The sequence below is a fragment of the Rhagoletis zephyria genome, unplaced genomic scaffold (assembly GCF_001687245.7).
Source record: "Rhagoletis zephyria isolate East Lansing unplaced genomic scaffold, Rhagoletis_zephyria_1.1 Rzeph_scaffold_00204, whole genome shotgun sequence".
NCBI classification, from domain to species: domain Eukaryota; kingdom Metazoa; phylum Arthropoda; class Insecta; order Diptera; family Tephritidae; genus Rhagoletis; species Rhagoletis zephyria.
In genome coordinates, this window is record NW_016157288.1 from 225,799 (window position 1) to 241,303 (window position 15,505).

Sequence of the window (15,505 nt, forward strand, 5' to 3'; positions counted from 1 at the left end):
ATATATACCCGTTCTTCTAATCAGCAAGAGTTGTTTATTGAGCGCACTGTTAACTCACAACAACAATGTCTATGATAACGATTTGTGTTGTTGTTGTCAACAAGATGCTTGTTAGTTATTAGCATTGCACAATATAAGAATTAATAGAAATTTCAACAGTAACAAATGAGGCAAATATAAATATTTGCTATGTGTAGGCAATAAATTGTTGTACTTACCAATGTCCGGCTCTTCCAGAGCCCAAACAAACTGTCCCTCGCATAGGTCCATGTTTTTTGGGCCGATGCCAGTTGCAGGGATTGGGCTTTTTTCAAAACATCCTCCCAGGCAGCTTGTTTATCTAATTTGTTAACCTTCAAAATGAAATATAAACTTAATTATGTTTGAAATTTACAATAATTTTATAAAAAAATACTTACTTTATTGTTTTGAAAATTTGCAAATAAAATGTCTTTTTTTTCTTTTATTACATTCAAAACTGCAAGTTTTTTTCCAATTTTTATTTTGCGGCTCATTTTAAATCTTTACCTTAGTAATGCAAAGTGATTAGTGATATGACAGAAATGCAAAGTTGATTAAACGCTTTGTGGAACACTTTGCACACTCACTTTGCAAGAGAGCCCAAAGGCTTTGCAGAGAGTGCAAAGTCTTTGCAAAAATATGCTCTTTGCAAAACTAAGCTCAGCGCATAGTGAGATTTGCAAAGAATATTGTGGAACAGAAACACTTTTCACTTTGCAATAAAATACAAATCGATAAGTGCAAAGTGAAAAGTTGATAAGTTGTTTTGTGGAATAGNAAAAACCACATTGCATTAATTAAATGATTTCCGTACCGGTTAACAAATCATAGTTCCATCAATGCTCCCTGCGTCTTAAGGAAATTCACCAATGTTGAAAAATTTTGTGGCAATATTTTTCGTAAATTCCCGCCAACAAATAGTTTCATCCATCAATTTGTTTATCAGGGCATTTGCCACTCGATGGATTATTGTACATACCGCTAATTTGTGAACCCCATGCATTTGACCAATTCCATGATGTTGGCTACCATTACCTAATTAGTGCAGAGTCAATAATAATTGCTGTAGCGGACTTAAGCCATTATTACACCCACTGTTATATTGTAGGTCCGCTCCAATTTTTAATAAAATTTCTTCAATTTGGCTACGAGATAGCCGAAATTTTTCTACTACATCAAAATTTATACTGTAGCTGATTTGTTCTTTTATAACACGCCTTTTATTATTTGCAGATTTTCCTCCTCTAATAAATTTAATAGTTCGAATCGAAGCATTTTTTGTGTCAATATTTTATCGAATCACGTGTTAGAGCTTAAGTTTTAGATTGTTAAGGTATAGTTGTATTATCCTTTTACAATAAATAAATAAATAAATTCATTCAGACTGAATAAATGTAACTTATCACTTGTATGATAGGTAAAATTACTTTTAGCAAAATAATGCTAAAGTTAGCAAAATGAAAGATGATAAGTGATATATACAAATTTTTGGTGCAACGAAATGCTAATAAATTTTGATAATTTGCATAACTTATCACTTATCCGCTAAAGCCTTTTCGCCAAGCATTTCAAATTTTGGTGCAACGCTTATCTATGATTTTGAGTGATATTTTACTTATCAACACTCATTTGAGTGACTTTTCCTTATCATGTTGGTAAAACACAAAACTTTGCATAAGTTCGATAATCTGCTAAAATGCTAATGATAATTCGTTGGTGCAATAGGGCCCAGGTCACATATAATCAACAGTTTGCCGGTAAAAATAAATGTATGAAGGAAAAAAATATTTTTTGCCTAAAATATTAAATTTTTTAAAAACTGTTGATTATATAGAAAAACGTTATATGAACAGATTAAAGAAATTGTAATTTTTAATTTTTTTAAATTTGTTTGAGCAAAATCGGACTAGTGGTTCTCGAAACGCCGGGACACGTATAACTTCTTTTTTACCGATATAACTTTCCCCGGTAGTTTGAACCCTTCCCGATCACTGACCCCTACCATTTGTCTCACAGTGTTATTAAATAAAGAAATAGCCAATACTGATCAAGAAAAGGAATTTCTATTATTGCCATCAGTGCAAATGACAAATTCCGAAAATCCCGGGATTACTTGCCAAGAATCCCGGGATTTTCGAGACCTTAAAAAGTCCGGGATCCAGGGATTAAAATTCCTAGTTAGCAGCGATACATCACCAACATAAACAGTTACCCTGGTTACGTTTCTCCGGTGCTAGGTCTGGAAGAGGGTGGTGTAGGGACCAACCCTAACACTTGCCGCAGTAGTTAAGTGGCAACACCAACAGGCGCAGTCAACGAACAGAGCTGTTTGACACTCGTTTGTACTAACTGAAACCAATTTCATTCAACGTATTTTCTAGCGACGCTAAAGTCAGAACTTGTATTTGTTTAATTTTTAAGTTAATAAAGACATATAGAAATAGTATTTCTACACGAACATTGAAATCTAGCCTATTAAAAAAACATGCATTTTCGTATTATTATTCCAAAAACTTCAATTCATATGTTTTATGATAATATCATGTAGAGTCTTCTCCGCTTTCTATAAATCTTTTACGCATTGCGATATAAAATTTATAAAATTCGGTAATGGTTCTGCTTCGATAACACCAAACATCCTCTAGAACTCAATTCGGCTCCACAAATGCATTGCCAGTCATATTTGCTAACTAGGTCTTCATGAAGAAGAGAATTTATTCCCCTAACAGCTCTTTAAGCATTTTTACTTCCGCAAGTGTTGTTCTATAACGTTTTGATAATTTTTATTAAATTCGAGAAAATGATGCGGAATATGGTACCATTCGTTACATTTTCCACACTATATATTATACATGTTTACCACAAATAAGAAGCCAATAATATTAAGACTCCACATTGTGAAATTCAGCTCCTGGTACCTTCCTTTTATCTGTATGTATTTCAATGTCCGTAACTGTATTCAATGAAGGCGCTCATCCTTCACATATTACTCAATACCCCCCAGTAGCCTTATCACAAATCCGCTTCGGTTTAAAAAGAAACATTTAATTAACCCATTATTGATGATGACATTAAGAAAAATAAAGCGCCTGGCTATGATAGGATTACAGGTGCCGTAAATTTTGCGTTATATATTTTAAATAACATACTTCATTTGGGACACTTCCAACCAAGTAATACCACATCAGTTTGGTTTTCGTGAATAACATGGCACTGTAGAACAATTTCATAGAATTGCTTCTTGTATTAGAAAAGCCTTCGAAGGGAAGTAATGCCGCGCCGGTGTATTTTTGGATATTTCTCAAGCTTTTGACAAAGTCTGGCATGAAGGCCTTATATACAAACTAAAGGTTTCACTCCCTGCAAATACGCATGCAATTTTGGGAAGTTTTCTGTTGGAAAGAAGACAGAATTCCTTCAGAACGGAAAGTCACCCTAAATGTATATGCAGGTGTCCCTCAAAGCAGTGTTATAGGACCCATATTGTACGTAATATACACTCGTGATTTGCCAACTGATGAAACTCCAAAGTTTCCTGATGGCACAGCTATCATAAGATAAGTTCAGACCCTAAAAAAGCTTCTTACAAGCTGGAAGAATATTTGAATAAGATAAAGCTGTGGCTGGGTTCTTGGAGGATAAAGGTTAACGAAAGTGAGTGTATTCAGACAACATTTACTTTGAAGAGAGAAACTTGTCCAACTACTAAAACTAAACAGAAATGCTATACCATAAAAAGATAGTGTCAAATACCTTGGGATGGCACTAGATAGGAGACTTACCCTGAAACAGCATATAGAAAACAAAATTTATCAAGCGAAACTCAAACAAGTAAGCCTTCAATGGGTCTAGGACACAAATCTAAATTAAGCCTAGATAACTAGATGTTGCTTTTTAATATGATGACTAAGCCATGTTGGCCATATGGAATCGAGCTTTGGGGCACAGCGTGCAATTCCATTTTGAACAGACTACAGAGACTACAGTCAAAAATTTTACGCGGAATATGCGGAGCACCGTGGTACGGTGCATGAACACATACGAAAACTAAGCACCAGTTACTCAGCATGGTTAATGAACCATACAAATCGACTGGTGAGAGATCTTCTAAGCCCGAGATATGCAAGACTACTAAAAAGGCAGGATTTTTCCGATATTATCAAATGATGCACAATGTCATAATTTTGGAGATTCGCAAATTTTCGTCCTTTCAGACCGACTAACCAACACGAAATCCAGTGTCCGTGCGGCTCAGAAACTTGTCCTTTTCGACCGAACACAGATCTCTGGATTTTAATTACATGTGTGCTTAAATATCTAGAAGCGAAGGCGCGGCGTGGAAACTAGTCCTTTCCACCCGCCCAGGCAGTACGGCTATGGAACTCGTACTTTCAGACCGATGCATGATATCCAGAGATCCTGCCTATCGGAATCTTGTCCATTCCGACTGCCGCACAACTGCAAAAAATATATATGTAATAAACTAAAATATCTAACCATTGCCGCAGAAATTCTTAATTTAATGATAGTTTGTAAGATTTGAAAACTTATTGTTAGCTTCGAAAGAAAGATTTAATAAATAAATAAATACATACATATTATACAAAACAAAAAAAAAGTTCTTTCCCCAAAAAATAAAGTGCACCGTTATGCTCTTCTCAATTTGTTTTATCGATCCATATATTTTTTTATTTTGCGAATTAGTGCAGTCAATCTAAATTGGCTTATACCTGTGAGGTCTCAAATAGTCTACGCAGGAAGAAACTTACACCAAAATGTTCAGAAAATTTTCCTGAACAACATCTCAAAATAGGAGGTCAAGGTGTTTCACGAATATTGTTAGTTAATGAAAAACTGATGAAATTTTCGACGTTAACGCCAAAAAACGCTCAGAACTTATGTTAAATGAGTCCTATCAAGAAAGTAAAAATATCAGAATATAGACCAGAAAATTCTCTACAAACAAGAGCGAGACTCGAAATAAGAGCTCCCAGAAAGGCTACCTTTTCTAACTTTGCCGACTGGGTTGTTATGTTAATTTGCCGATCATAGGAGTTAATTGTTATAAGTTAGTCAGAATTTTCAGAGCAAAAGGACAAAAAATAAAGGAAAATTTGCTTTTGCAAATGAAAATTTTGAGAATGCAGTTTTTTACCTTACTGACAAGCAATTTGGATTATCTAAGTATGTATGTATGTCTCGTGCAAATAATACTTCCACTGTCGCTCAGTGAGGCTACAACTTTTTTATTATAATAGGGATATACAACGTACCTTTTTTCTCATAACTACTATTATATCTCGCATTGCTCAAGTCTTCCAGAAGTGAATCCAGTTCTGATAGGTTCTTGGAATTTTGTTGCACTGAAGTTCCATTGTAAGGACCACCGGATCGTCCAAGAGAACCCTGATTTTGATAATTGTACGACTGCCCAACCGGAGGCGCTCCCAAGCCATTATAGTCACCAACAGTGCGCGTGGGTGACACCGAATTTCTCTCGGTAACGCTGTAGTGTTCCTGATGTACTACCTGCAATACATACATAGATATGTATGTACATATATCATGGTCATATTTAGTAACATTTTAATTCAATTCATTAACTTGTATTAAACTTACAGATGGTGGCGCTGCCTTTCCGCGCAAACTTCCATAACCTGAGCTATCGCCGTAGTTGACATTTGAGGTACTATACTGTGGTTGGCGGTTGCCTGGCACGCTGTTTTGCAGATCGGCAAGAAGTGCATCTAAAAATGTATAAATAGAAAAAAGTTAGTTTAAATAAAGAATACACTTAATTTTTTCCCACTTAAATTGTCATAATCGCCGTGACTCATAATTTGCAAATAATTCCGGGACAGAAATAACAATACAACCAACACTTTATGAATGCCAAAAATACTGAGGCAGAAAGTCAAGTTGTTCACTGATAGAGTAGTTATACCGATGAAATACCTCAAGTTACAAGCAAAAAATGAAACAAAAATATAAAACTAGTAATTTTTAGCAAAAAAAAAAACCGACTTCAACTCCCATATAAAAAATATATATATATATATCTCATGATCCGCTGATCGGATCTTAACCAGATTAGTATGGGACCACCTCTGAGACACTACCTTTCCGATGCAAAAAGAATTATCGAAATCGGTTGACGTGGTCCAAAGTTATGCGGTAACATACATAAAAAAAAAAAAAAAAAGATTCCGACGAACTGATAACCTCCTCCTTTTTTGGAAGTCGGTTAAAAAATAGCGCGAGCCCATTGACAAAGACTTTCGTAATGTGTTTATCTTTCAGTTGAGGTGCTACACACCGACCCTTAGTGCTCTAGAAACTTATGAATGGAAGAATTAATTTGAGGAAATTATGGAACTAATACATAATTTTTATTTTGGATAGCTATGTGTAAATATAGTGGTCGAAATAATTATTGACATTTCGACAAGTTTTAACATATTATTTTTGTTGTTATTTAGTTTTGGTTATTTTTTTTTTTTAAAATATAGTTCATTCTTTAACAAAACCCATGTAAATCCAACTTTCAAACATTTCTAAAAAATCAACGGTAATTTCTAGCCATTTGAAACTAGCACTTTGTTCTACTAGAATTCAATGGGCTACAAAACTGCATACTCAGAATCTTTCTAGAAATTCTAAGGTTGAAATTTTTACGAAAGTTTGATAATTTTTTTCATAAAAATTGCACAAAGTTTGAAACTTTAATTTACACGGGTTTTGTTAAAGAATTAAAAAAATAAACAAAATTAAATTACAACAAAAATAATATGTTAAAAGTTGTCAAAATGTGGTGCGGCTTTAATCATTTGGACCATGGTATTTGCTCTTTTGTTCTTATTATTACACATAAATTTAATGGGAAACAAAACGAATATTATATCAATAGTTAATAGTAGCATACCTTTATTGTCTGCATGTCCGACCCCTAGCTATTGTTAGTGCTACATATGTACATATTTTACTTCCGATAGAGCGTTATCAGCAGATAACTGCTCATACAATATACGCAGAAGATATCTCTTCGATTTCATTTACGTTTTTTATTTAATATTTTAATTCTACATTAATGCTCTATTTATTGATTTAATATATATTTTTAGCAAGTGATGGATTACACCGTCCGACAGTAAATTGTACACAACAAAAATTTATATATTCGTGCACCTATGGGCCAAATATAGTAGAGCTGGGTTTTTAGGTTTTCTATCCGGATTTTTTGAAAGGACTTTAAAATTTCAAAGATACGATTAATTCAAAAAATTATTTAAAAAATGCAGTGCAATGTGGAATAATATGGGTATAAAATTAAAGAGAAAATTCTGTAGAATTAAAACAGATTAAACTTGTTGGTAAATAAGGACGTATAGATATTGACAATGTTCCTTTAAAATTGTATATTCAAATATCCTTAAAAAATTTACAATATATTTAATTCTAACTTAATTTATTTAATTTTTACACCCCTATTCTGCGACACTTTCGTATTCGGATTTTGCTACGAATCGTAGGAATGGTATGCTGCAATCCGAATCGTATCTTCGAACTTTCGAAATTCGTAACAATGGCATGCCTAAAAACGAACGAGTAAGCTTTTTTGCGTAATTTTGTACGAAAACAATTCTGTGTTGGAGGCGAGATAAAAGATGTAAATCGATGTGTGTTTGCAGGAAATATTAGTGGTGTTTATTTAAACAGATAAATTTACCTTTCGCATATGCATATATTTTTATCCACTGCTTTATATAAACGAGGAAAAAAGAATCTTTGTTGCCCCTTATCGAGAAACTTGGGTCCGATTTAGTTATTTGTACAATGATTTTCGGTTGTTGTGTCAAAACGCATAACCCGAATCACATAACATACACTTGTAATCAAAGGATTAAACCTTTATTTAAAATAAATGTTTCAAATTATTAATAAATTCGGTTTGCACTACGCACTTTTTTGCAAATTTCGATGTGGGTTCTGCGCAAAAATACTGTGATATGCACATGCATGTTTTCAATGGATTGGAAGAAGCTGTTATTGCATTAACTGGATTGGGAACCAATTCTTCAGGCATAGGAGGAGTTCTGGCTTGTGGTTCAACAATTCAACCAGAAGCTGACATAGATGCGCCCATGGTTACTATGCCCGGCAGCTCCACATATGTACCTTTGTGAGTCCATTGCCATAGCGCGCTCTTACTCCGCTGCTATAACTGCAAATGCATCAGAATCCATAATTTTCCTCAAAATATTTAAAATCAATCAATTTTACTATAAACAAGCCCATGATGCGGGTTTTTTAATTCTTTTCCACTTTGTTTTCCTTCATACAGCTGAGTTCGAAAAACAACTGATACCTGTCAATGCTGCACCATTTTCCGCAAGGGTTGCAGCATGTCGATTTTGCGCTTTTTTCGTAACGTAGCTACGAATTACGAATTAAGAAAATTCGGGTTCTAGAATAAGGGTGTACATACACATATAAGACATATAAGGATACACAGGAGATTGCTGTCGATAAGATCAGCGATCACAGCGCCGAGGGAAAAATATTTTAGAACTAAAAAACAGCTAAATTTAAAAAAAATACGAATATGAAAGAGCACCAACCCGACTGGTTTTAAATTTGAGTATGTACGGTATAAAATATGTCGTTGTAAAGTGCGCAGATGCTTTTTCATAGTAAAGAAGAAAAAAATAATTAATTTTATGTTCCGTCGGATGGTAATTGAACCCGGACCCTCTTGGCAGCAACTAATTGTATCAATCGTCTTTGCACACTCAGCTACAGCCGTACATGTAAATGTGTTTTGAAATGTAGAGTTTGAATCAACATCACAGCGCGCGATTACCCTGGAAAATCGCCACTACTCCATGTATGCGTGTAAAGAGTAGTCCCTAAGGACCAAGGAGTACTCCAAAATTAATCAAAATTCATGTAAAAAATGGTCCAATTAACATTGCGATGTCCTAGGGCAGGACCATATACTCCATCCCTGCATTACATCAGAGTAGCACAAAACTACTCCAACATATTAACAATGTTATTGTTGTTATATTTTTACGTTTGTACACGCTTTTGTTCTTAACTTCGCAGATGCTTTTTCAAAATTGATAAATACCAAAAACAAAAATTTTAAAATTACATGTTGCCTCTGACGGCATTCGAACCCGAACATTCTGGGAGCTAAGCTAACAACTAATACCATGTTCTGACCGACAACGAAAACACTTTGAAAACGAGTTTTGGGATGGTGGGCTGAAGACTGTTCACACCGGCTGTTAGTGTTTTCGTTGACATTTCTTACATCCTCTGATTACAGTTTCGCTACGCAAAAACCAAACCAAAATGCTTTTCCTTCATTTTCTTTTCATTAGCAACCTCTTACTTTCATTCTTATTGCACTTGAGCCATCCAATTAACAATAAATCCGAAATGGCGTATTAAAGATGATAAAATATGACTTCCACTTCGATAAATAATCGAAAAAAACTAGTGAAGACACCGATTGGAATGAGTGGAACGTGAGTTTTCAAGTAGTTTTCAGCGAAAACTGGTTTTCGTTTGACAGATTTTACATGGACGAAAACACAAGTTTTAGGTCGAAAACGAGTTTTAGCAACGAAAACATGTTTTCGATGTCGGTCAGAACATGGCATAACAGCGAGCATCTCTATGCGTTTAGCTACGGTCAGACATGCAAAAGTGCTTTCAAATGCTCAACTTCAATCACATTTCGTTAAAACACGAGCAGTGATCAGGTAACAATAAGCTGGTGCAGAGACACGAGTTGGTCCGCTACAGCATGACAGAGGAACACTTTGGTAAGTACTCCAATACACCACAAATAGACTACATGGTCCAACGATTTTTGCAGGGTAGTGCATTTGTACAGATAAACATGTACCATGTATGTATGTGTGTATGTGTTGTCACCACTGTGCATGCTTTGTATATATATACTTTCTTAATTACATATGAAAAAGCATCCGAGACGTGCATACGGTAGGGCTGCCAGACGTCCCGGTTTTCCCGGACATGTCCCGGTTTTAGACTATTTGTCCCGGTGTCCCGGTCCAACCTTAAAATGTCCCGGGTTTCGTTTAAGTGTCCCGGTTTTCGATTTGATTGCACAAATTTTGCATAAAAATGACTACACTGAGAGATAAACCGCGTTGTAATATTAAGAAAAATTTTATGAATTTACTGGGGGAAATAACGCATAGTAAACATGAATAATTTTTATTTGATTATCATTTTATAATTTTCGTATTTAAAAACAATACTTTCATACCACGCACACGTGGTGTTGAATCAAACTGAACATTTGAATGCCATTTACATGTCTGGCTGTAGCTGAGTGCACGAAGATGCTTGCCGCAATTTGCTAATTTCCAGAGCGTCAGGGTTCAAATCCCATTACAGGCAGCATGGAATTTAAATATTTTTTAACTTAATTATGAAAAAGCATCCGTTAAATGCAAAGCGCTTCATTTTAATATTAGCGTATTTCAATTGAATGGTTATATACTAAATACTAAAATTTGTATACTTAAATTTATTACGAGTTGGGTTGGTACTTTTTCATATGCGATTTTTTTTTATTTAGCACGTTTTGCACAAGCAACAGTAAATGATTAATATAAGTATGTACCTAAATACGTTAAAATGACATGCACAGAGTTTTACAATTATATTAAGCAAAAGCCAGAAGTTTTGAAACAAGTTCACAGCAACGAAACAAATGACTGATATTTTAATGTTACCTTGTNCTCTGGACCCAACAGCCTACCGACAGTTATATAGACTCTCGATCTGTGTATGCCGTTCTGGGCACGCAACCACCAGACGTGGACGAGACAGAGCTTCGTCTGCCTCGGGAGACTCGGACCCCATAGCCCAACTTCGATCTGGCTACTGCAGCAGGTTCAACTCATACTTGAGCAGAATAAATGCAGATTTGCCAAATGAATTCCCCGCATTCGGAGAGAAGCCCCATGACTCGCAGCATCTCTTCGCATACCCACTGAACCCCACCCTGCTAACGCCTCTGGCCTTATGGACAGACCCCATCGAGGCTGCACGCTTCCAGGGTCTATCGCTAATAGAGCTTGACGACAACGATAGAACCACAACAGGAAACATGTGTTGGCATTAGCTGAGGGAAAAGACGACATTTCAGAGTTCTTAAAAATTTAACTTCAAAAGACGTACTGCGCAATAAAATTGATTTTAAAGAACAAAAAACTCAATCTGGATATGGTGAACAATCTGCATTTTATGAACTGGTCTTGCATTAATTAGTTCACTCGACCCAGATAGCACTGTATTTAGTATAAACTGTATTTTTATAAGGAACAAAAAGGTACATGCATTGTGAAAAATTCTCTGTGCTTTAGTTGTGATAAATTTTTTTTTTCCTGCTATACGTAGTAATGATCTCATGATCTCATGTTTTTATGTTTTTGTTTGTCAAAATAAAATTTTACTACATCCTTTCGTACGTAATTTTTGTCGAAACGAAAGGGAAGGGAGCGAGAGGCATACATTTTCGGCTCTGTGAGGTATGTGTCGCGTAAAACATCTGTATATTAGCACATTTTTAACACCTGGCGATCCTAATCAGGATAATGAGATAAATTTATGAAATTATTATATTGTCGCTGATTCTTGATAAGTGTACAAAGTTTGAATTAAATCCGTCCGTTTAAAGTGGGTCAAAATCGAGTCCAAAGGAGTCGGTTACAAACATACATACATACAGGTGAAGCTAATAAAAGGGTGTTAAAAAAGAGAACCATTTTGAAATATGAGTGTTTTAACTCTCTAGAAAATAATTTATGCAACCTCACGTACGCGGTTTTGCTTTATCTTGATACGCGGTTTTGCATCATGTTGATACGCGGCTTTTTACTTTAAACGACGATATACATAAACATAAGCACGAAACTATGTATTTGTGACAAGAATTAACCATGTAAGATGAAAACTGCTGCAGTTTCATTTTATAAATTTTCTTTTTTATAGATAAATGCATAAGTAAGACAGTCCGGGTACGGTTCGGTTATTTGTACAATGCTTTTGGGTTATCGTATCCAAATGCGTGAAACAAATCAAAAAATCTTAACATATGCGTCTAGCCAAAGGATTAGGCTTTAATTTAAAGCAAAAATTTCGGTTTGAAATATGCACTTTTTTTTTGTAACTTTAGTGGTGGATTTTGCGCAAAATTACTGTGGATGGCGTAACCGGAGTTGGACTGACGAGATTATTTTATCTAGCGCGGCCGAAGGCCACCAACGCAGAAAGGAGTTTTGCGTAAAAATACAGCTGATGGCCTAACACGAGTTTAATTTTTCTTTGCGAAAATGCTAATTTCACCCCATTTTGAAATGGTCCTCCAAGCGCCTGTAGAAGGGTGGCTTTAATTAAATTTTTTACTATGCTCTTTTTAGTGAGTGTAGTTTTAGGTGGCACACCCCTTCTCCCCCGCTCCCCACCAAAACATCATTGTACTGATACCCGAACATTTCCCACACACAACATTAAATCCTCTGATGTATTGATTGATTGTTATAAATGTGGCAAGGTAGCTCTCAATTTTGTACAATTTATGAAACTTCAAAAACTTATTTTTTGTAAAAAATTTTGAAATGAAACCACCTTCTTTTTGTATCATGGGTCAAACCAATATTTTATTTCAAAGAATGTATTTTTTACATTTGTTTCCGTGAAGAGCTTAGCATGGCTATGCTCTTATTAAAATTCTTAGGATAAAATTTGTCCAATTTAGCGGCTTCCTGGCGGCATAAAATTTGTTTTATAGGGTAATTTCGGTTCAATTCCTTTTAGTGGATAAATTATCTTTTAAACAATACCAAACATGTTCACATTGCAGACAAAGAATTTTTCGATTTTTGCCACTTAGGCGGCACTGTGCGTAGTTTTATTTTTCTAACTAACATAAATTTTAAGTTTTCGATAATATCCGTCCTAAGAGTCAAATACTTTAATTTTAATAATAGATTGGCGCTCACACATATGTTAGTGTTTGGTCGAGCTTCTCCGCCTTGATATTGTCACACAAAGAGGAGGGACCTACAGTTTTACGCCGACTCCGAACGGCAATTGTTTTTCTATTTCTCATAGGAGAAATACACTCAGAGGTTTGCCATTGCCAGCCGAGGCGCGAGCGCTATTAGAAAACAACTTTTTAGTTTTTTTTTTAGTTTTAGATGTTGCGTTGAACCGAGCTTGAACATAGGCCCTGCAATGGTAGCGCGCCCTGCTAACCAGAACACCACAGCGGCCACCTTTAGTTTTCCTTTTTTTAAATATAATTTAAAAATTATTTAAATTTCGAATAAAGTTTGCGTTAGTATTCCATTGCCTGCAACATTATTATTTGCACACTTTATATGGGCAATTCTCAGAAACTTTGAATTTTTTTTTAAATCGGGAGCAGATGTCTGAAATTTTAAGTATACGTTCCTTCAGCTGCTAGAATACAAAATTCAACGTGGTTTAACATTTTAAAGCAACGCACAATACGTTTTTAACGTTTTTTACGCCCTTTTTTTTTTTGTTGGAAGTGGAAAGTGGCGTAATTTTAGTCCGACTTCGAAAATTTTCAAAATATAGCTTTTTTATGCTAAGGTCAATGATTGTACTGAGTTTGGTACAAATTTATAAATCGGTTACCGAGATACACATACAGTGAACCAAATAAAAACTGGGACGCATCATTTTAGTAAGTTTTGGCTATTTTTCTTTAGTTTATTTAATGTTTATTATTTTTTATGAAAGCGTAGCTGATTGCTTAACAAGCACGATATAAATCCAAATTTCAGACTTTGTGCAAAAATGATGAAAAATCTGCAAAGTTTCACCGAAATTTCTAACTTCTTGATCAGCGTCTTTAAACAAAATTTTGGTGTTCAGTTTTGTAGCCCATCAAATTTTAGTGCAAGTTTTAAGTATCTTGGACTTACCGTTGATTTTTGGCAATTTTTTTTTTGTTCACGGTGCTCCGCATTTTTTCATATAAAAAAATTTTCGAATATAAATTACCAAAAAGCAAGGGGAAGTCCTAGCATGGACAGCCCAAGCTCTTTCATTTGACACCTCACTTTCGAAAATCGAACGAACGGTGCAGATTTGATGACATGGACAAAAAATGTCTTTGGGTATTATACTTACATATATATTGTATTTTTTTTTTCTTACTTCTTTTTCGCTCTGTAACTTTTAAAACAAGAAGTAAAACAGTGGTGCACGAGGACCATAGTTCAAAAGTATATTGTACAATGGCAAAATGTTCCAATTGCAATTGCAAGTTCTCCGATGACAGTTCTAGGTACGCAACAGTAGTATCTTAAATATAAATAGGCAATCATGTTCCTTTACACCACTTTTACGGCTAAACTACACTTCTAAGGTATAAACAATTTTATATCATTAGAATTTTGATGCTGATGTGCAGACAATTTTTAAAATTTCAAATTAGTGTAACACAAAGCGAAAAAACAATTCAAAAGTGACACCAATACCAATGCCATACATGTACATGGTTAGGCCGGAAATGCCTCCTAAATGTATGCTTTAATATTGATACTGAATTACAGAAACGTGTTAAGGAGCAGTTTAGGAATAATATGTATGTATCTATATATATAGATAAATAGATTGAGACTCCAAGAAGACGGTAAAGTTCNACCAATGCCATACATGTACATGGTTAGGCCGGAAATGCCTCCTAAATGTACGCTTTAATATTGATACTGAATTACAGAAACGTGTTAAGGAGCAGTTTAGGAATAATATGTATGTATCTATATATATAGATAAATAGATTGAGACTCCAAGAAGACGGTAAAGTTGAGTATGTAGAAGAAGAAAGGGATAAATGCAGAGATTAAAATAAAAGTACAGAAACGTAAACATAAAGACAAGGAGGAAGGTAAATTTAAATACTGATTATTTAAATAAAGAAAAGATTACAGATAAAGATCTGAATTAAAGTCAAGGAAGTGATAAATATAAAAATGAAAAGATAAAAAACGGCAGAGAAAAAGATAGAGACAAAAAAGAGAAAAACGAAAAGATAAAATTGAAGAATGACATGTTAAGTATATTGTGGTGTGTGGTGTTGTTGTATTGTTCTGTATTGCGTTTTGTTCTATTGCTCTGTGTGTTGTGTTGTATTGTGTGTGTAGTGTGTGTGTTATGTTGTATTGTGTTGTGTTGTTTTGTGTTATTTGGAGGTGGGTTTTATTAATTTGTGTTATGTTGTTATGTTTTGTTATGTTATGCTATGTTATGTTATTTTATGTTTTGTTGTTATGTTATGTTGTGTTGCGTTGTGTTGTGTTGTGTTGTGTTGTGTTGTGTTGTTTGTGTTGTGTTGTGTTGTGTTGTGTTGTGTTGTGTTGTAGTTGTGTTGTGTTGTGTTGTGTTGTGTTGTGTTGTGTTGTGT

At 34.7% G+C, this 15,505-nt stretch overlaps 1 protein-coding gene across 6 annotated transcripts in view; it reads right to left on the bottom strand.

Annotated features, from left to right (window-relative positions):
* Pax (paxillin) overlaps window positions 1-15,505 on the bottom strand; it is a 338,966-nt gene that overhangs the window by 192,631 nt on the left and 130,830 nt on the right. For 5 of the 6 annotated variants that reach the window (XM_017609224.1, XM_017609225.1, XM_017609226.1 and 2 more), the window contains 2 exons: window positions 5,641-5,768; window positions 5,295-5,550 (listed from right to left, as the gene is read on the bottom strand). In XM_017609224.1, coding sequence (XP_017464713.1) covers window positions 5,295-5,550; window positions 5,641-5,768 — 384 coding nt within the window. Of the gene's footprint in view, window positions 1-5,294; window positions 5,551-5,640; window positions 5,769-5,830; window positions 5,910-15,505 lie in introns of those variants that run through there. The other variant, XM_017609228.1, reaches the window with a different exon arrangement.